The sequence below is a fragment of the Elgaria multicarinata genome, chromosome 12 (genome assembly GCF_023053635.1).
Source record: "Elgaria multicarinata webbii isolate HBS135686 ecotype San Diego chromosome 12, rElgMul1.1.pri, whole genome shotgun sequence".
Taxonomy (NCBI): Eukaryota; Metazoa; Chordata; class Lepidosauria; order Squamata; family Anguidae; genus Elgaria; species Elgaria multicarinata.
In genome coordinates, this window is record NC_086182.1 from 11,649,753 (window position 1) to 11,671,900 (window position 22,148).

Here is a 22,148-nt window from a genome sequence, read left to right on the forward strand (position 1 = left end):
CAAAATACAGAATCCAGAGAGGGGATAAAGTCTCATTGAACTTGGTTGGGCTTTCTTCTGAGGAAGCAGGTGTAGGATCACTCTATAAATCTTTGCAGTGAAATCCTGGAGTTGTCTAGTAATCCCCAATGATTTCAATGAAACTTAATCCCAGGTAAATGTGCATAGGGTGTTCCATGTTGCCATCATGACTAGTAGCTGTTCACAGATGTCTTCTCTTCCATAAATAAACCCTAGGTCGGCCAGCGGTGGGGCTTACAGTCAGGGGCCTACACTGTTCCTAGCTCTACAATATTTATTTTTCAAGCCATTCTTTTGGTAAATATGGTATGTGTGTCTCTTGTGTCACTTTAAAACAGAGCTGCAGCATGATCCTATGTATGTCTACTCAGAAGTAAGCCCCACTGAGATCAATCAAACTTACTCTGAGGTAAATGTGCACCGGATGCAGCCTGAAAATGAAGCGAGGATGAAGAAAGGACAGGAGAAAAAGAATTGTAGAAATAGAATAGCAAGGTAACTGTGGGATATTTAACCATATTTAAAGACAATAAGTACATCCCACACTGGGATATTTAACCATATTTAAAGACAATAAGTACAGCAAAATTAGTGCCCCTCTACTTCAGTCCCAATCAAATAATTACAACAGTGAACCAGCCAGGTCTTCCATAGGAAAACTCTGTACCAGGTGATAGTTATTTTTAAATTTTAATTAAAAATATATTATCCTTTCCTATAACAAAATGGTACTTACTCCTAAGTAAGTGTGTCCCACTGAAGAAGGAAATCCTATTTGATTCCTGTATTCCTGTTAGTGTGACATGATAAGTTAAAGGCACAATTTTATGCATGTTTAGACAGAAAAAAGTCCTTCAACTCCTAGAATCCCCTAGCCAGCATGGCTGGCTGGGGTATGCTGAGAATTGTAGGACTTCTTATACAGTATGTGGGTATGTGGTGTGGTTTGGCTTGAATTGCTTGTGTCTGGATTTCCTTTCTGGACTGGACTTGCTGGTTACATGACCCACAAGGCCAGGTTGTGGTATAGTCCTCTTCTTCTTTTGTGTTCAAAAGCTGTAAAGTATCCTGTGAGATCTGGAAGACTCACAACTTTATTATGGCCTAATAAGCTGTTGTCCACTGGCCTCAAGTGCCAAAATGACTTTACTGGCTTTGCACTGTGAGTTTGGGGGTGGGGTGGGGGGTCATGTTATTTGCTATTCCGCTTTGGGCAGCAAAATGTCTTGGACCAGCCCTGGCAAGAGCTGGCTATAATTTAGATACTGAACAACATGCATTGGGTTTCCTAGGTGTACAGGGCCCAGGTGTCTCAGGCAGGATCTACACTACTGTTTTCATAGAATCATAGAATCATAGAGTTGGAAGAGGTCTATAAGGCCATCAAGTCCTGCTCAATGCAGGAATCCACCTTAAAGCATCTCTGACAGGTGGTTGTCCAGCTGCTTCTTGAATGCCTCTAGTGTGGCAGAGCCCACAACCTTCCTAAGTAACTGGTTCTACTGTCATACTGCTCTAACAGTCAGGAGGTTTTTCCTGATGTCCAGCTGGAATCTGACTTCCTGTAACTTGAGCCCATTATTCCGTGTCCTGCACTCTGGGATGATCGAGAAGAGATCCTGGCCCTCCTGTGTGTGTCAATCTTTCAAGTATTTGAGGAGTGTTATGTCTCCCCTCAGGCTTCTCCTCAAGGCTAAACATTACCTCTGTTTCCTCTCCCCTCTGGGACACTCATACCTCTCCTGTCTGCACCCTTTCTCCCTCTTCTACCCCACACATAGGGGCATTTCTCTCTCTTCTTTCCCCAGGGCTCCCCCTACGCCAATCCTCTTCTTTTGCCCTTATTTTATTTAGAGTATTTTTATTTAGAGTATTTTTATCCCGCACCTCAGCCTAAAAGTCTCCCGGAGCGGCTTACAATTGATCAGTAAAGAAGAGTGATGTGCCCTTGTGACGGTTTCCCATCCTCTCTTTTCTCCTTCATCTCCTGTCTTCTGCCAATAGCCCCTTCGCGGCCTTCCAGAGATGCCCCTAGTTCCAGATCTCCTACACTCCCCCAAGTTTTCCAAATCTTTCCAGCCAGCCCTCTCTTATGCTAGGCTCGCAGCCACCCCTCGTCCTCACTATATTCACCCCAGAAGTCTCTCTCCTGGACCTCATTCCAAATTCTTTGCTCAGCAGCACACAGGGCAATCTTTTAAAATCGTTATTAGGGCATTTGATGTATGTTGTATTCTCTGTATGGTGCTGGAACTTAAGATGACACTCATTGTTGTTAATGTGATAGAATCTGTTTTAAATGTGAATCTGTTTTAGTAAGTTTGGATTAGGTCATTATCTGATTAAATTTAAAGATGGTGAAAATTGACTGTATCTTTATATATGCCTGGTTATTACTACAGCAAAAAAAAGTATTCAGAGTCTCTGTTTCAAAATGTGTATTTTTAAAGTACAGATTACTTGTAAATAACAAAAATACAGTTTACTTCAGTTTTCGTTTATTTCGTTTGTTTGATGAGTGAAAAAAGTCCTTTATTACTGTATATTCAATCAATGTTTACCTTAAAAAAAACAACCCCTGGCTGAACCCCCTAATGAAATGTGCTGCGCACGCCTATGAGCACCTATTCCAGTGTAGGCTGGTGGCTCCGATGTCAGTGGGCTCCGGGTTTCAGTCCGAACTCTAAAAGAGCTATTCAAAGTGGATAGCTCCTTTGAGGTCTAGCTGGTTCTGAAAAAACCCTGAAGCGGATTCACAGTCCCACTGAAATTGGAGCCACCAGCCTCCACTGAGCCTAAGGCAGCTTCCTATGTTTTCCTGGAAGATTAGTCTATCAATGGCTCCAAAGCCCAATAGCGTTGAGCTGCCTCCAGGTTCAGGAACCTCGGAATACTAGTTGCAATGGAGCAGCAGCAGGAGAAAGCCATTGATGTCAAGGGGGCTTCCCAGGGGTTGGAAAACAGGAGTTGGAAAACAGGATGCTGGACTAGATAACCTTTGGTCAGACCCGCCAGGCTCTTTTTATGTTCTCACTAGAGGGAAAGACGAGGACAACCAGTGACAAATCTGATGAAAATGTGAAAGAGAGGCCGGTGGAGACATATTTGTGGTTAATGCAGCCAGTTAGAAGATCAAACATGGGGCCGTCTGCATCCAAAGCATGTGCTCTTCCATTCATCCACGGCCCCTGCGAACTTGTTTTCAGCACTAGAACTGAGCTGAGCTCAAAGCCACAAAACTCACTCCAAGTCTCTTCATTTCAGCAGCCTAATTTAAAAAAGCCACTTTTGTTGTCACTCTTGTTAAATAGTTGGGAGTCAGAAACACTTGACAAATCATTCAGAGATCTCTCGGAAGATCTGGATCTATTTTCTGCCCACCGCTGTTCTACTTTCTCTCAAACGATGCCTCTTTCCACTAGGGCTGGCTCAAGACACTTCGCTGCCTGGGGCAAAAGACAAGATGGCGCCCCTCCCATTCCACATGCAACAGCTAAATGGACTGGCAGTTGAGGCTTTCTTCAACGCTGATCCACAGCTGGTTGGCTACTGTGTGAGCCAAATGCTGGACTACATGGAGCCTTGGTCTGATCCACCATGGCTCTTCTTATGTTCTTATGTGACGTTGGCAATGGGACAGCATCTTCCACCACACCTGAAGGCAGCAGGCTAGCTTAGGGGGCACAGGCCAGGCAGCATGGCCCCCAGCTCCTCCTCCAACACTTTCCTGCCACCTCCCAGCATTTGCCGCCAGAGGTGACTGCCTCACTCTGCCTAATGGTAGGGCCGGACCTGCTTTCCATATCAAACACAAGCAGACAGTAACGAACTTCTCTGGAGGTGACATCGTGCAACATACGATTGACTGTCAGGACAAATATTAGCTTGGGCACTTTGCCTTCAGTCGGAAACACTTTCCTCAGTATTCTTGTATTTTTAGTAAAGGAAACTCAGAGCACTGAAGCAGTTGCTTAAAGTTTCCAGGCTCTGGCTGGGTAATGTGGCAGCGGATGGCATGCTCTATTCCATCACGTTGCAGTCGGACTTTTTTCATGTGATGCTGGTGCTTCTGTAGCTATAACCGCAATTAAATACACATCGGAGTGCTCGGAGTGCCATTTGGCTGGCAAGCTCACATTCTTAAGATTCCAGAGAGTTGCAGCGTGTCTCATACTTGCAATCCATTTTCCTTTTCCTTCCCCCAAACCACATAGGTTTGGAGGTGCTTCACCTTTTCATTTTGTTTTATGGTGCGGTTTTCGGGTCGGTAGTGGATTTCCTCACGATTGCTGCAGGGCATAGACATAAAAGCCTCAGGGATAATCTAAAGATCTGGGGGTGAGGAGCAGCCAACTGCAATGAATATTTTAGGTATCACCATCACCCGATTTAAGAAGCCTAAATTTATATGCTGACGACACCCAGCTCTATTTCTCTGTAACATCTGTATCAGGAGAGGCTGCGCACATTCTGAAGCGGTGCCTGGATACAGTTATGGCTTGGATGAGGGCCAATAAACTGAAGCTGAATCCTGATAAGACAGAGACCCAATGGGGTGGTGGTTCCCAGGTCTGGGGATTGGGGAGTTTGCCTGTTCTGGATGGGGTTGCACTCCCTCTGAAGGAACAGGTCTTTAGTTTGGGGTTGCTCCTGGATCCATCTTTGTCACTGGAGGCTCAGGTGGTCTCAGTGGTCTGGAACGCCCCGGCAACTACACCTGTTCCTGGATAGGGATAGCCTAGTCATGGCCATCTATGCACTGGTAACCTCAAGATTAGACTACTGCAATGCACTCTGTGTGGGGCTACCCTTGTACGTTTAGTAAAGGAAACTTCAGCAGTCCAGAACCTGCTACTACTGCAGAATGCAGCAGGTAGGGTACTCACTGGCACACCAAGCTATGCTCACATAACACCTCAATTAAAAGCACTGCACTGGTTCCTTGTTAGCTACTGAGCCACATACAAGGCTATGATATTATTCTATAAAGCCCTAAAAAAATTGGGACCAAGACACCTAGCAGACTGCCTTCCCTTACATACAACCAGACAACATTTAAGTTCTTCAGAGGAGGTCTTGCTGGTCATTCCAGAATGTCACCATGAAGAACTTTGATGGTGGGCCTTCCCTGTAGCGGCACTCATTATCTGAAAAAACCCTCCCTTGTGCAGTTCGGGAAGCGCAAAATGTAACATCCTTTAAAAGTCTTCTGAAAACGAAGTGAACATCTTTTCACATAGGCTTTCCCTGGGCTGTAACTGCTACCGAGTTTACTTCGTTTTTACATTGTATTTTAAAACTTTTAACGCTTTATATTATGTTTGATTTGTTGTATTTTATGGTTTTAATTGTGAACTGCCCAGAGAGCCTCGGCTATTGAGCAGTATAAAAATGCAATAAATAAATAGAAATAAGGAGCTTTGACTTTTACAAATTTCTCCTCCTCTCTACTACCCTCTAGCACAGTTTTCCCCTAACCTGGTGACCTCCAGATGTTTTGGACTTCAACTCCCATCATCCCCAGCCAGCATAGCAAATGGTAAGGAATTCTGATAGTTGTCCAAAACATCTGGAGGGATGGAACTCATGGCTGTGGCAGGTGAAGGTATGGAGTTATACAGATTGATTCATTTTATTTATTTGTTACTACTTGTGTACCACTGAATATACTAAAATCCTTCAGCAGTTCATTATAAGTGATAGGGATGGGCTCAGGTTGTAAGGGATCTCATTGAATTCTATGGCACAAGGTAAATCAGCTGCCACTTACACCTAGGGGTGACATAGTGGTTAGAGTGTTGGACTGGGCCCTCAGGAGATCTTGGTTCTAGTCCCCACTCAGCCATGAAGCTCGCTGGGTGACTTTGAGTTAGTCACTGACTCTCAGCCTAACCTACTTCACAGGGTTCTTGTGAGGATAAAATGGTGGGGAGGAGGATTATGTAAGCCTCCTTGGGTTCCTTGCAGGAAAAAAAGGTCAGATATAAATATAATAAATAAATAAATAAAAAATGTGTCAGAAATGGTAAAGTAGAACAGGACAATGACCCCTCAGGGAAAGCACGAGTAAGCAGAGGCAACTTCAAGAGGTGCCTAAACTTCACTACAGTTTCGGCTTCTTCCACCACATGTGGGAGATCATTCCATGGGGTGATGCTACTCATAGAATCATAGAATAGCAGAGTTGGAAGGGGCCTACAAGGCCATCGAGTCCAACTCCCTGCTCAATGCAGGAATCCACCCCAAAGCATCCCTGACAGATGGTTGTCCAGCTGCCTCTTGAATGCCTCTAGTGTGAGAGAGCCCACAACCTCCCTAGGTAACTGGTTCCATTGTTGTACTTCTCTAACAGTCAGGAAGTTTTTCCTGATGTCCAGCTGGAATCTGGCTTCCTTTAACTTGAGTCTGTTATTCCATGTCCTGCACTCTGGGAGGATCGAGAAGAGATCCTGGTCCTCCTCTGTGTGACAACCTTCTACTCCTGAGAAGGATCTGATTACATGCGCATTACATGACAACGCACTTTTGGTTGTGGGATGGCTGACAAGAGTTAAATAAATAAATAAATAAATAATAAAATAAAATCCTACATTCAAGGGCAATGCTTTGGTGGAGGCAAAACCTTCCCACCTCCTTAACACTGGAAGTCCCAGCCTTCATGAATCAGGACCCCATGGGATGATAAAGTTTCCTTTCTCTGAAGTTCTCTAACAATATCTGTGAGTATGGACCATAGCATTATTGGGTATGAAGAAGAAAACAGACATAGAAAACTGCCTTATTCCAGGCCAGACTCTTGGTCTATCTTGGTGGTCTTCAACCAGTAGGTCACGACCCCAAAGTGGCTCATAAGATCAGTCCAGACAAAGATCAGTCCAGGCAAAGCTGTTGCCGCCATGTTGAGCATGGAGAAATGTTGGGCACGGATCCCATGTTGCAGGTTGGGAGTCCGAGGCAGGTCTCAGGTCTGGACCAGTTGAAGATCACTGGTCTATCTAATCCAGTATTGTCCACCCTGGTAGGGAGACCTCATCCTTTTAACTGAAGATGCCAGGCACTGAACCTGGGACCTTCTGCATACCAAGAATGTCCTAATTGCTTACCCTCCCAGGCCCCTCTGACCGTCTCAAACAGCTCTTCTATTGTAAGCATTCTTACCTTTCCCAAGTCGTGCACCCAAAATAGCCTCCTTGGCGCTTCCGAAGCCCAGCTCCCGGCAGACGACGCTGGCTGAAATGAGGTTCCATTGGTCGTCACAAACAGTTCCCCATTCCCCATTCATCAGCACCTCAATGCGACCTTCCCCGATCTTGGCTCCGCCCTTTAACCTCACCAGTGGGTGCTGGAAGAGAAAGATCCATCGGTGGAAAACCCATCAGTGTTTCGGAATGTCATTGTCAAAAACAATTATCTGTACCTGAGAGCCATTCAGCTCGTATTAGGAAATGAACTTGGTCATACAGCTGCAGTTTTCTCTGAAGAGGACACAAGAAGCAGAACAGTGGAAGGTAGGGTGGCCTACTTTACAGAGGACAGTCCTCTACTTGAAGGGCTATTTTTTCCTAGTCTGGTTTAAAGATAAAGAGCCATCATGAGGGAGAGCAACAGAAGCATTGAAGTTGCTCATCCACAGTTAACACCTGGACATCAGACTGAGCAGAAGGCACACAGGCATATTGTTACAGTTGTCCTCAGTCTGGTAAGATGTATTATATTTCTATTGCCATTATAGTTATTGTTTCTAAATGTGGATCTAGTTATACAAATTAGCATTTGCAAATGTTATGCAAATTGGTGTCCAGGTTTGTCCTCATTTTTTTTAGTGATGCATTTCCTCTCGTTTGGTGATGTGTGGGTAGCCACCCTACTGGAAGAGTCAGAATGCAGACATTGAGCCTAGAGAGTAGGGCTATGAATCGCTTCAGGCCCAAACCCCAAATACGAGCCAAAGCAGGCTGATTCAGATTGGGACTGGATCGGGCAAGGCTGTCTGAAGTATTTCCAGCCACCTGGGAATTTCTGGAAATGGTCCTTCTAAGGTCACTGTAGTTGGAGACGTTAGACCCAGGAAACGCCAGCCCCTCCTTCACTGAAAATGGTGGCTCTCATGGATGGTGGGCAGCTGCTGGGTGGCTCAGGTAAGTCTCGTGGGTGGGTGGGGACTCTGCCCCACAGGGTTGGGGGTGTGAGCTGGGACGGGTAGAGTCCAACGGACTTGGTAGCTGCCTGGGAACCCACAACAGCCAATCCACTTTGGGGGTCTGGATCTTGCTTCAGGGCTATCATGTCTCCCCTCAGTCTTCTCTTCTCAAGGCTAAACATGCCCAGTTCTTTCAGTCTCTCCTCCTAGGGCTTTGTTTCCAGACCCCTGATCATCCTCATTGCCCTCGTCTGAACACGCTCCAGCTTGTCTGCATCCTTAATCATTGGGAGTCAGAGGGTTATATCTAATGCTAGTCCTACATAGAGTAGACCCATTGAAATGAATGGGAGTTAAGTTGGTTATGACTAACTTAAGTCCTATTCATTTAAAAGTGTCTACTCTACGTAGGACTAACCCTGGATAATACCCAGAAACTCTTTCCAGCTAGCTGCAAATTGGGCCAAAGCTAGACCTAAGGTTTATCCCTGGATTGTCCAGGGGTCAAACCTGTTCATCTAGGTGACACACAGGGGATCCAGTGCTCAGGCAGGGGCGAACCCCGGATGATCCCAGGATAAACCTTAGGTCTAGCTGTGGCCTTGGTCAGAGATCTATGAGTAGATTCCAATCTACCCATGGCAGAGGTGTTGGACTTCAGGCTCGGGGCCAAATCTGACTCTCCTGGAATCCCAATCCAGCCATCATGGCCTTACCCCCCTTTCGCCCCAAAACTGATAATTTGGTTTACCAGCTTTTGCACAGTTTCCTCCCCGCATCCCATTCTAAGGGCTGAAATGCTTCTCTTAAGGCTTAGTTGCTGGCTTTAAGCTAAAATATGGTGGTATTTTGGGTATTTTGGCTTTGCCGTTGTTGCCTTTGGCCTCACCCACCGTTGAAATGTGACCCCTGAAAGCTCCTTCAATATGCAATGCCGCCCTCGGGTTGAAAGAGCTTCAACATCTGTAACCTAAGGACCGACTAGACCAGTGGTTCCCAAACTTTTTCAGGTAACCGACCCCTTGGTTCCACAAACTCATGCCCTACCCTACACTATAAAAATCATTATTCAGAATAGCAGTTTTCAATGATCCACTAAGGAAGATAATAACAATAAAATTCAAAACAGTAACAATTAATTGAATACTTATTTAAAATCCGAAGCACCCGCTGCAGGCTTGCCGAGGGAGGAAGGGAAAAGAGAGCGAACGCCTCTGTTTTGCAGCCGGCATGGCGGGGCACACCAAGCAGGGTATGTCTCTTCATTAACGTTTTGGTACTTTTGAAACATTTCAATTCACCGTTAAAAGGACTCTTCTTAAATGGTATTAATACATGTGTGGATTCTTCCCCTATATGGCTTGGGAACAAACTACCTTCTCCCATAAAAATGTCCCTGGGTTTTAAGACCTTCTGGAGAGGCGCTTCTCAGAAAAGACCACCTTGAACGCCCCCCTGCCGCCTCCCTGCCTCTTAATGTCCCCCTATGCAATCCCACTGCCCCCAAGGGGGCGGTACCACCCACTTTGGGAACCTCTGGACTAGACTTTTTAGAAGTCCCCAAGCAAGGCTCACTTTTTCCTGTGAATGGCAGAAGCAACACAAAATTTCTACATTTCAGAAGGAAGCAGAATAGTTTTGTTTCAGCTAGCACAGAATCCAGATTTGTTTGGTGTAGAATTTGGTATCATATATAAATATCTCATCTCTCTAACATTTTAACGATGAGTGGGAATTAAAAAGAGAGATGGCTATGTCCGCCGAGGAATAACTAAGTCAAATAGTCTTATAGGTCCCCAAACCTCAACAAGAAGATCAACTTTTAACATGAGCCATAGGAAATATTTTAAATAAACCAAAAGCAGGTCCATCGTCCAAGGACATGATGTACATACTTTCCCATAAGGTTAGGGTGGGTGGGAACACATCCCTGTAGAAATATTACAAATCAAGCGATTCTTGGTACTGGAATAAATGAACGCTCTTGACAATTTGCACAGTAACAGGTTGTCCCAGGAATTCCATCCCAGTTGGCTCGGTCTGAGATTTAGTTTTAAAAAAAGAAAAAAAGACTGATCCCACTAAACTCCGGATTTTGGGGGACGCATGCTGGAACCAACTTTGCCTCTGATCATTTATTTGTATGAATGAATCCATTTATATGCTTTGAGGTGGATTCCTGTATTGAGCAGGGGGTTGGATTCAATGGCCTTGTAGGCCCCTTCCAACTCTGCTATTCTATGATTCTATGAATGATGAAAGCCCTCTATTTGGTATGTTTACTTGCTGGATGTTGAGAATGGTAAATCAGTGACTTGTGGACCAGATCAGTACCAGGTTGCCCACTTTCCCCTCGAAGCAACCAGGGTGGGTTAGTTGTCTGCAGGCAGTAAAATAACAGCACTAGAATAAAACCAATCAATAGAGCCAAGAGAACATCTCTCCCCTTTGCCCTAAAGCAGGATTAGTCAAACTGGCACCCTCCAGATGTACTTTACTACAATTCCCATAAGTCCCAGCCAGCAAGGTGTATCATCAGGTATCCTGGGATTTGTAGTCCAGCTCATCTGCGGGCCACAAGGTTGCCTACACATATTTGTACAGCGGGTATCAAACCAGGGTTATTGTTGCCTTATGAATCCTGGCTTATTTGGGAGCAACAAAACAGGATCCTGGGTTCAGATGCAATGCTAAACTATCCATTTTGGGTTTGTTTACCCACTCACACAAGAAGGAGAAACAAAGTGAAACGGATGAGCTCCGTGCACTGGCAGGCTGCATGTTAACAGTAAGAGAGGAATCCTGGCTTATTGTCATGTGCAAATGCATTGACTGACACACTATCCCCATACCCTAAACTGGAAGATATTATCCCTCAACCCAGACAAATGGAGACTGGCTGTGAGTATTCACTAGGGATAGGTACTCCACACATGGCAGAGGTCATTACTTAACCATTTGCAGAATGGAAATGGCACTGAAAATAGCTTAGTCTAATGATAACTTCTGGGAGGACAAATTAGACATTTACTACTTTTTCCCATATGGCTGAAACAATCAGTTCTTTCAGTTTAAACTGAAATGAAGCGGTTTGGTTTTTGAGAGGTAGATTTAGATTAGTTTGAGGTTGGCGGGGGGAGGTGGGAACTGCATGCAACTTACATTGTAAAAGCTTGGATGCCTTTATTGTTTTGTTTTTGGTTTTTTTGGGTAATATATACTTGGGTCCTGTTGAGTCCTGGAATGGACTATGGTTTTTATCTTTTCCTTTATTTCTACAATGTCCTGCAAAACCTGGAAGAAGTGAGGAGTCAGCAGAACATAATCACTTAAAGGTCAACTTTTCAGGTGGACACTTATTGAATTATTGGATTATTGCATAGAGTCATTTTCTATGGTTGTTCAATTAATGATTGCATAATTTTGTACAGGACTGTCTATAAAAGAAACTGTGTTTGTATCCATTATTATTCCTCTTCCTGTTCCTCATCTTACCCCAACTTGATGTGTGCTGTATTATTATGATCATCTGTGAGTATTTGTAACTTATAACTTGTATTGCCATAACTAAATTTATATATCTGTCAGTAAAGGATTTACTTTTAAACTTACAAGGAATCCTTGCCTTGTTGGTCTTTGCTGCGTCCTGACTAAGAGCCGTTTGTTACTCTGCTATTCACTGGTTCAGCCTGTAACTTCCAGCACGTTAAAAGTCCAGTGATTACCCGACAGGTCCTCCCCCCACCAAACCTCTTTTTAAAAAGAAAAAGGCATGATTTCAAGAACATATGCCACGTGGTATGGCTTAGTAACTTTAAATGAAAACTATTGGGGCTTAACCAATTCTGTCTCATTCTCATGCCTGGGAGTGTAGCGAACGGATAGCGTGTGACAGTGGAGAGACCATGGCATGCTGCACATGAATGAAGGACACTTTCCTTATTAGTGCTGTCTAGGACCTGTTGGGTGAAAGGGAGGGAAGGAGAGGGGTCAACAATTGCAGCTACAATGGCTCCCAAAGGCCACTGACCAATGGTGCATTTCACACGCAGGTGCTCATAGCGATGGTGTGCCTTGAAAATATGAATGAAGTGCATGATTTGTGAGAGGCTGGAGACTTAAGGAGACTATCAAGCCTCGAAAACCTGGAGGGACACTCTGCAAACAAGGCAGGGGTAACCTGTGGGGCTGCCAAAACCCATACGAGGACGTCAGTTTTGACTTCCAGAGTTTTCATCTCTACAACATTAGATGGAAGTGGCTGGGGTGGCTGGATGTCCTACTTTGCAGAGGGCAGTCCTCTATTTGAAAGCATTCTTTATTTGAAGGGCTGTCCAAACCAAGTTAGGTTTAAAGATAAAGAACCATAATCAGGGGCTCTGAAGTTGGCTGCTCATCCACAGTTAGCTCTCAGACAGCAGCTTGAGCTTCGCTGGTCACAGTTGTCCTCACTCTGGTGAGATGTATTATGTTTCTTTTTAAATAAGAACATCAGAAGAGTCCAGCATTCTGTTCACATCTAGTTTTAGCATTTTGTTCACACAGTGGCCGACCAGCTATGGACGGGAAACCCACAAGCAGGCTTGAGTGCAACAGCACCTCCTGCCCATGTTCCCCAGCAACTGGTGTACATAGGCAAACTGGCTCAGATACTGGAGGTAGCATATAACCATCAGGACTAGTAGTCATCAGTAACTTTCACCACCAGAAATTAGTCTAAACCTTTTTTATATCCAAATTTGTGGCCATCACTATGTCTTGTGGTAGCAAACTTGACTATGTAAAGAAGTCCTTTCATCTGTCCGGAATCTCCCACCATCATGAGATGACCTCAGGGCTCTAGTATTACGAGAGAGGAAGAAAAATGTCTTCCTCTCCACATTCTCCACACCATGCATAATTTCGTACCCAGATGTAACCTTTCCTCTTAGGGAAGTGCTCCAGCCCCTTGATCATTTTAGTCACCCATTTTCCCACTCTACAATAAAGTGGGGTGACCAGAACTGTACACAGTATTCTATGTGTGGTCTCACCATAGATTTGTATAAAGGCAGTATGATACTGGCAGTTTTATTCTCAATTCCTTTTCTAATAATACCTAACACAGAGTTTGCCCTTTTTTTTTTTTTTTCAGTGGCTGCACACTGGGTCGACATTTTCATCCAGCTGTCCACCACAACCTCAAGATCTCCTTTTGGGGGTTGTCTTCACGGCGCCAAGTTGGGGCTGCCTCCCTCCTCAACTCTGCACTTCCCTTCTCCCAGGGTGGCGTTGGGTAATCCCAATGCCGAGGAAGGAGTGTGAGGTTTCTGGGCAGCCATCTGGGTCCTGGAGCGACCCCCTCCCTCTTCCTGGTGGAAGGTGACCAATCACTGGTTACCTTCCACCAGGCTCTGACCCCAGGTTGGCCCCAGATTGGCTGCAGAAGTGCTGTGTTGATGTTGCTCCCTTTGAAAAAGTTGGGGTAAATCCCAGACTCTTTCAAAACGCATGATTGTGGGGAAGCCCCATGGTGGCTGCGATCCTGCACCTGCATTGTCAAACCAGCGGGGCACAGATCTACAGCCACCGCGGGGCTTTCCCTCCACTTAGACAACCCCTTGGTCACTCACCTCTAGCTCAGATCCTTGAAGTTAGGGATTTTTGCCCCAAAGTGCTTCACTTTACACTTACTTACAATGAAATAATAATTATTTTGAAATTTGCAACTATACCTATAAACTACCCTATGCAAATATTATGCAAATTGTGAAACCAGCCACCCTAGGTGGGGCACATGATCAACCCCTAATGATTACAGTATCACTAATTTCACACTGCAATGCACCATTTCTCGTGCTGATATATAGTCATCAGTCCATTTTTTAAAACAAACAAACATTAACCTTAATCCACAATAAATATACAAAATCTCAAATGACTCTGTGCACCCCCACCTCGCTCTTTGTTTTGTTCTTTGGTTCTATGGCACCATTTAAGCATTTATTCAGAACCTTTTGTTCGAAAGCCAATCCATTTACTTACAAGGCTGAAAACACTGTTCTTTGCAATGGTGAGTGGGTGAGTGGGTGAATGGGGATCACTTTGTAATTCCCCAACGGGTCAGCCAATTAGCACTCTGTAGAGCTGGATTGAGAGGCAGGAGAGAGATAGCTTTACTATTGTCACAAGGGCCAACCTATCAGTGCTCTGCACTGCCTGCTCCCCTCAGAAACAGGAAGAACTGATTGTTCAAGAACTCAGTTCAGCTTGGACGTTTGTGCAACTGTGTCTAACAGGGAATGAATGAGGTTCTACAGCAGGCTCACTGATCCAGTTATGTCTGTCTGTCCATCTGTAGCCCCCATGGTATCATGTCTGCTATGCAGTGATTTCCATCTGTAATACTAACATAAGAAGTCAAGCATGGCTGTTTACAGCCTTTTAAACAAGAGAGCAGACCTGCAGTTTGCAGGAATAGTGCTAAACGCAGCCATTGTCACCAACGCCAAACATTCTTCTAAATGAAAAACAACAAAACCCTTTGCTTGTCCTGGATGTTCCCGTGAGCAGTTTATCAGTTACAAGCCACTGTTATGTAAAGCAAAGGGATTCTGATGCACAATTGTCCACATGCAACATTTACATAATAAGAATAACAGGCAGTCTGAAAGGAACACTGAGCAGCAAGTTCAACGGAGCCGGCCAGATAAGCATTCAACTGGCTTGAACGAAACAATTTATAACAGGAATGTGGCAAATCTTTTGCCAAGAGCCTCGCCATTTCCAGCAATAAATGAAGCTCACACTGTCCTTAGCCATGAAGTCCTGAGTCAAAACAGGAGGAAAGCCATATAAATGAGGCCCTATAAAACAAGAACGTTAGCATTGTTCCAGTAAACACACTGCTCTAAGCAACGGAGGCTGGAGGCAGATGCAACAGTTTAAGAGTGGTAGAGGTGGTTTGAAAAATAACTTTTGCTGCCCTCCAAATAAACACACATTTTTATGTTCTGGGGAAATCAACTCGAAAAACAGGACCTGCAAAGTTGGGTTGTTGTTTTTCAGATGGCATGGTTCACTCAGAATTGGGGGGAAAGCTAGTTGTGTTGGGGTTTTACTGGCTAGTGCCAATAACATCACCAACCTCCCTTGACCCTTAATTTCCAGAGGAGTTTTGTAACTTTAAAGAAAACGTTACTGAATTTATTGGAGGTAAGGGGAAAGGTGAACCTTCAAATGAATACGGGGCTGAACCAGCATTACACTGGCTGCTATGCATGCTTGAAAAGGCAAGTTGTGAAGGTGGGTGCACACTGTGGGTTTACAATCCATCAAAGCCACTGTTAGGAATGCTATGCTGCCCAGGCTTGATGTCTTATCCCCTCAACTGGATCCCAGCCAGTAAATAATATGCCCAAATATGCACAAGATATTCATGATAAGTTGTCATGAGCCATGCCAGGCTAGTTTATCCTAGCAGAACATGGCCTCCTGATGGTGCAAATCTTTGAAAGAAATAAGGCTAAGCAGCACATGCACTGCTCTATTATAGCATGGGCGTAGCTATACTATGCTGCTTCAATCCTGTTTAATTATAATGGCTTTCCTCATGGAATTGGAATGCTGATATTTTGTGGTGAGGGAGCTAGGAATTTTCTGCTAGAGATCCCTGCCCACTGAGCTGTAATCCTGAAAGCATCCTTGAGCGGGAAGGCTAAACATGAAAAAACAATTTAGGTTTACACGTTCCATTGTAAGTCATCAATGGCCAACTTCCTCAGATAGCAATTCAGGTGGCATAATCCCCTAAACCAGGGGTCCCCAACCCCCGGGCCACAGACCGGTCCAGGTCCGTGGCCTGTTAGGAACCGGGCCGCGCAGGTGAGCTGCTTTCACCCCCTCACCCCAGCGTACCTGGGTGCGGGGCGCCATCTTGCCTGCCCAGCCGAAGTGAAGCCAGGACACTGGGGTAGGGCGGGGCAGCTTCGGAATGGCGGGCCTAGCCGGAAGCCGCTCTAGGAGAGCAACTTCCGGGTGCGCCGTTCCGAAGCCGCCCTCCTGCCCCAGCGTCCTGGTTTCGCTTTGGCTGGGCCCACCCAGCTGAAGCGAAGACAGGACGCTGGAGTGGGGGGCAGGCCAGGGGGGGGACTTCCCAAAACCATCCCCTCAAACCCCTCCCCCCGGTCTGTGGAAAAATTGTCTTCCACGAAATTGGTCCCTGGTGCCAAAAAGGTTGGAGACCACTGCCCTAAACCATGATATCATCTTGCATCTCTTCCCAGGAACTAGGGGAGAATTTGGCCTAGCAGGTTGAAGAACCTGCCAGGCATCTCTCCCATTGAGAAATGAGGCAGTGGCCTGGTTCAGACAACATGCTAAACCATGCTGCTTAACCACAAAATGGTTAAGGGAATGCATGCATTCCCTTAACCATTTTGTGGTTAAGCAGCATGGTTTAGTGTGTTGTCTGAACCAGGTCAGTATAATTTAATGGTTCACGTGTCTGATTAGGACCAGAGAGACCCAGGTTCAAATCCCCACGAGATTCATTGGCTGTCCTCAGATTGTGCCTCTAAACCTAGGCTACCTCACAGGATTGCTGAGAAAATAAATAAACTGGGTGAGGGAGAACACCATGTATACCACCATGAGATTCTGGGAGGAAAGGTGAGATATAAATTTATTGAATAGCTGAGAGTCCCATGGACCTTTGATCCATTGCATCCTACTTAATCCCATGGGGCCGGCTAAAGAGAAGCCAGATGGAAGCTGAATGAGTGTTCTTTGCCATATGTTGTCATTCATTGGTGAGGAGATGGCCACCAATTTGAGGTTGGATAAATTCCTGATGGAGAAAGCTATCAATAGCTACTAGTCCTGAAGGCTAAGTACAACCTCCAATATCAGAGGCAGTAAGCCTGTATACACTAGCTGCTGGGGAACATGGGTGAGAGGATGCTGTTGCACTGTGATCTGCTTTGTTGGTCGCTGGTCGACAGCTGATTGGCCACTGTGTGAACAGAGTGCTGGACTAGATGGAACCATGGCTTGATCCAGCAGGACTCTTCTTATGTTCTTATGAGATGACCCAGAAGATTGGGTGGTCATCCACAGCTCATCGTAAGAGCCTTAAAAATCATACTCCCTCTGCAAAAAAACAAAGCGATTTCTTTCTCCTACCTCTGTCTGGAAAGCCTTGCGGAAGCCGCTGTTGCTGCTAGGGGCAAAGGCACGCCCGGGACTGCAGCTCACCACCACAGGCATCCCATTCTCACATGTGACATTCCCACGCGTCGCGCTGATGCGGTTGCCCAGTTTGCAGCTGGAGACGTGTGCCTCGACGCCTGTGCAGTCCATTGAATAAGCCCAATACCTGTGCTTCCTTCTGCTTGCCGTCATCCTAGGAGGAAAAGAAGGAACATCAGAACTGTTGAAAGCCACAGATGGAGATAACGAAAAGGTAGGTGGGGTGGAAACGTGGAAGGCTATTGAATATCGAGGAGCCAATGGCGCATCACAGTTGTTCTCTTCCCTGTTCCAAATGCACATGAGAACCTAGCTTATGTCTCTGCCTGGTTTTCCATTCCAGGCCTAGTGGGCTTTCTTCCACAGTATGCCTTTCTCCCAGCTTCTAGCTTATTTTTAGTGAAGAGACCTAAGGTCAGCCATACCTGACCACCATCTGGCTTGGCTGGCAGCTAGCTCATCCCTCCCAAGTGGGCAGGTACCACAGGCCAGGCCTTTGTAGCCATTAATCATTGCTCTTATCTGTTTTGCTGATCTTAAGATAAAAGTGTACAGGGTTCCAACTGATTGCAGGAACAAATGTTTTTATGCTCTGAATGTATTGTCTTGCTTTTTTCTTGCTTTTTGAGGCTATGTTAGCTAAATAAACTTCCTCCCCTTCACCCATTGCTGTGTTCATTGCCTCTGAATATTCAAAAAGAACTATTGCCTATTGACAAAACCATATAGGTTTTATCCAGTTTTGTTGAAGCAGCAGTGAAGGAGTGCCATTTGATACTCCACTCACATCCAGATCCAGTAAATTCACACAACCAAATCTTGGATGGAAGATATGGGCAGGTACTAAGAAGTTGTTTAGGTCTTTATACACCAATAACAAAACCTTAAACCTGTCTCAGTAGTGTCTAGGCAGCTAGTGCAGTTCCCTCAGTGAAGGAGTACCATGTCAGAAAGGGACAGTTCCTAACAGCAGCCAAGGTACATATTTCACAGACAGCAAAAGGGACACTTTTGTGTAACAACAGTCTAAACACAAACACACACACCACGAGGAATACTAAACTACCCCAAATGAGCTCTCCCACTCTGGAATAATTTAGTCATGTATTTCATCCTACCAAATCATGAGGAAAATTTAACCACATCTCCACAACACCTATGTGGTTAAATGGTCATCTGTATGGAAAGGTAAAATACAAATGTGGCAATAAAGATTAAATAATAATATTTGTATCCCTTGATGTGCCTTCCCCCTGCTAACTTTTATTTTTTTTATTTATTACATTTAAATCCCATTCTTCCTCAGGGCAGGATACATGGTTCTCTCTTTCTCCCTCCCCTCCCCTCCCTTCCCCCATTTTTATTCTCACAACAACCCTACAAAATTGGTTAGGTTGAGCGATATCGGCTGGCTCAAAGTCACCCAATAAGCCTGACATTCTAACCAGTACATGACACAGAGGGACTGCTCACACAACATACTAACCTATGCACAGTGGTTGAATATGGATTGTTGTTGAACCATGGGTTGTTTGTTGAACCATGGGTTAGCGTGTTGTCTGTACCCAGGACATTTACAGCGGGGAGGCTTATTAACCATCCTGAACAACCCAACAACAAACCATGGGTTCTCAAGGTGGCTTGTTTTAGAGAAATAAGCCACACTGCATGGTTAACGAGCCACACTGTGGAAAATGTCTTGGGTTCAGATGACACACTAACCCATGGTTCGACAACAATCCATATTCAAGCACTGTGTGTCGATTAGCGTGATTGGGTGTTGTGTGAACCCAATTATGCTCTCCTTTGCATACAAGGTTGTAGCCTGTAGCCTCTTCGTGGGAATGAGTAAGTTCCTTTATCTTTTCTCCTGGATTATCTGCCAGTTTGCAACCAAGCCTTTCAAGATTTCAGTGTTAAAAGCCTAAAGCCGAGGGAGCAGAGCTGAGGGGAAAACGAATCCACTGTGGCAAATCAAGGGCAGCTCAAGCAGGCAGTTGCTTCCAACACTCTCCAGTGATTTGTGTCCCTTGGCGAGAATAATCACAGCAACTTTGCTGAGTGCAGATAAGGCCAAGAGGAAAGGAAATCTCTGCCTTCCACTCGTCTGAGCACCCGGTCAAGCTTCTGAAGTGAAGCTGCTGTGTCTGAGCGGAAAAACTGGGCAAAAGTCTTTCAACACCACCAGCAGGCTGGAAGGCTTAACAGAATCCATTTGAAGAGGAGATAACTCTAATCCTGTAATATACGTGGCAAAATCTCAGCACATTTCTCTGGGCCTGGGAGACAGCTCTTGTGGACCTGTTAAAAATAATCAAATGCTTGCTAGGGCAGAAGGAGGAGAAGGGGCTTAATTTGAAGCCTGTTTGCCAAATCAGCTTTGGAGCATGTGGACTCAGAAGTGCATATTAGAGTACCTCTAAGCATGTGCAGAATGCATTTCCCTCACTGGTAAGTAAGCAGAGCTCATAACCACAGATCTAAGCCAGTGAGATGTAGATGTGTAATTACTGGTGCGTTGCACTCAGGACTCCTGGGTTCAACTTCAAATACCCCCTTGGCCATGAAGCTGAGTGATTTGGGGCCAGTCACTCTTTCTCAGCCTAGTGTACTTCACAGGGTCACTGGGAAGATAGCATGGGGGGTTATATACCTAAGCTCCTTGGAGACAGGATGGCATAAAACTCTCTGGTTAGGGGATAGAGCTTTTGGGTATAGTGCAACCAGAGCTTGCAGAATTGAAGCTCTGAGACTTTATTTATTTATTTATTTTTGACAATGACATCATCTGCTAACCTGCTCAGACTTCAGGGTTTCCTCTGTGCTTAGCTGGAAACTTCACAGTAGCTGTGGGGAAATGGTTTTTCTCCCTGGTGCTGGGAAAAGAAACTCCTGAGCCGGTGGTCTTATGCTGTTTGGGGACATGTAATGTCTCTCCCTTTGTAGTGATGGCCACCAGTTTGGATGGCTTTAAAAGGGGGTTGGATACATTCCTGGAGGAGAAAGCTATCAACGGCTACGAGTCCTGATGGCTATGTGCTACTTCCAGTATCAGAGGCAGTAAGCGTATATACACCAGTTGCTGCGGTGGGAGGGTGATGTGGCACCATGTCCTGCTTGTGGGTTCCTGGTTGATAGTTCCTGGTTGACTAGATGGACCCAGCAAGCTCTTCTTATGCCAAAGTCCAGCATGCTAACCACTGCACTGCTGTTTGCCAGCTCACTATTCTATGACTGTCAGATGATCCTAATAAATTGGGTATTAAGCTGCTGCTACACATTCAACATATATAGATACAGATCAACAGAGCTACCTGCATTTTTGGACGCTCCTTCAGGCTACAAGGGAACTGTCATGAAGAGTAGCTGCATTTCAAAATTCACCACTCTGAAGGAGCACTAACAAATGAGGCTTTTAAACTGCGTTCTGGGATTCTTTAGAAGCTTATCATAGATTCCAAACTGAAAAGGTCATGGATGACAGAGAGGCCTCCCTGAAAGACGGCTACCTAAAAAGACACTCCTAATATTCTTCTACTATGTGCAATGGCAGGAGAAGAAAGGTTGCATCTCACACATCTCTGACCAAGTAATCACATCTTGGATAGCTCTTTTAGAGTTCTGGCTGGTTCTAATAAAACCAGGAGCTGATTCAGTGCCCCTCTGACATGGGAGCTACCAGCCTCCAATGAGTAAAAGTGAGACTAAGGAAGCCTGGCTCCTGCCCATGTGAACTGAGCATGTGCCTTTGGAGGCCAAGTGTGGGCAGCCTTCAGACTTCTGAGATATAGTTTGTTTTTTTGAGCTTCAATTCTGCAAGCTCAAACTGGAATGGAGAGTGCTGTATAAATAAGAAAATAAGAAGAAGAATATTTGGTTCTACTTGTAGACGTAAAGTCCCCCCTCAACCTATGGATATGGCTCTTGAATTCCTTTAAATGCACAGTACCAGAACAACTGCGCAACCATTTATTGGATCTTTTGGTAGCTGCCAGACTAACATAAAGAAAACACTGTTCACATTGCCTGAAACTAAGTGGTAACAAAAGTGAAGGGGAAAAGACTAAATAAGTAGAGTTGACATCATGCTAAAACAAAATCCCATAAAATATCAGACTGTTACTAACATGTGGCATCCAGTAGAATATTAAAAAAAAGCAGAGCAATTGATTCAAGATGAAGATGTAAGATCCTTATGGCTTGGAGGACTTCTACTTCATGTATAGTCATGAAGTCAAAGATCTTGGAATGCTGGGTTGTAATGTAACGTTTTGAGGAAACTCCTCTCTCCCAGGACACAATAACTTGTTTTAGTAATTAAGCATATGAATCGACAACCACCTGGAACATCCCTCAGAGAATTGTAACTGCTTTGCTGGCAATGTTCCTGGACTTGTTTTTACATCTTACGATGTTCTTGGGCCAGTCTTTACATTTTATTTACATTTGACCAGACAGTAAGGATTTGAGACGTGGTAGACAACTTGGTGCCCTCCTGATGTTTTAGTCTATAACTCCCATAATCTCAGGCCATTGGCCATTCTGAGTGGGGCCAGTGGGTGTGGTAGTCCAAAACATCTGGATGGTTGCCTATCCTGTGCTAGACATTCAACTACAAGTTCATGTAGATGGATCTATCAGGCATGATAGCAAAAATGGACTTCCAAGTTGAGAGGCAGTATATCTTTGAATACAGGGTATTATGGGGCAACAGCATGGAAGACCTGAGAGTCAGTGTAGTGTAGTGGCTAGAGTGTTG

General features: G+C 45.0%; 1 protein-coding gene across 2 annotated transcripts in view; it reads right to left on the reverse strand.

The window, feature by feature from the left end:
- LOXL2 (lysyl oxidase like 2) overlaps window positions 1-22,148 on the reverse strand; it is a 90,379-nt gene that overhangs the window by 23,238 nt on the left and 44,993 nt on the right. For both annotated transcript variants that reach the window (XM_063139083.1, XM_063139084.1), the window contains 2 exons: window positions 17,324-17,543; window positions 7,180-7,363 (listed from right to left, as the gene is read on the reverse strand). In XM_063139083.1, the coding sequence (XP_062995153.1) occupies window positions 7,180-7,363; window positions 17,324-17,543 (404 nt within the window). The remainder of the gene's footprint in view (window positions 1-7,179; window positions 7,364-17,323; window positions 17,544-22,148) is intronic.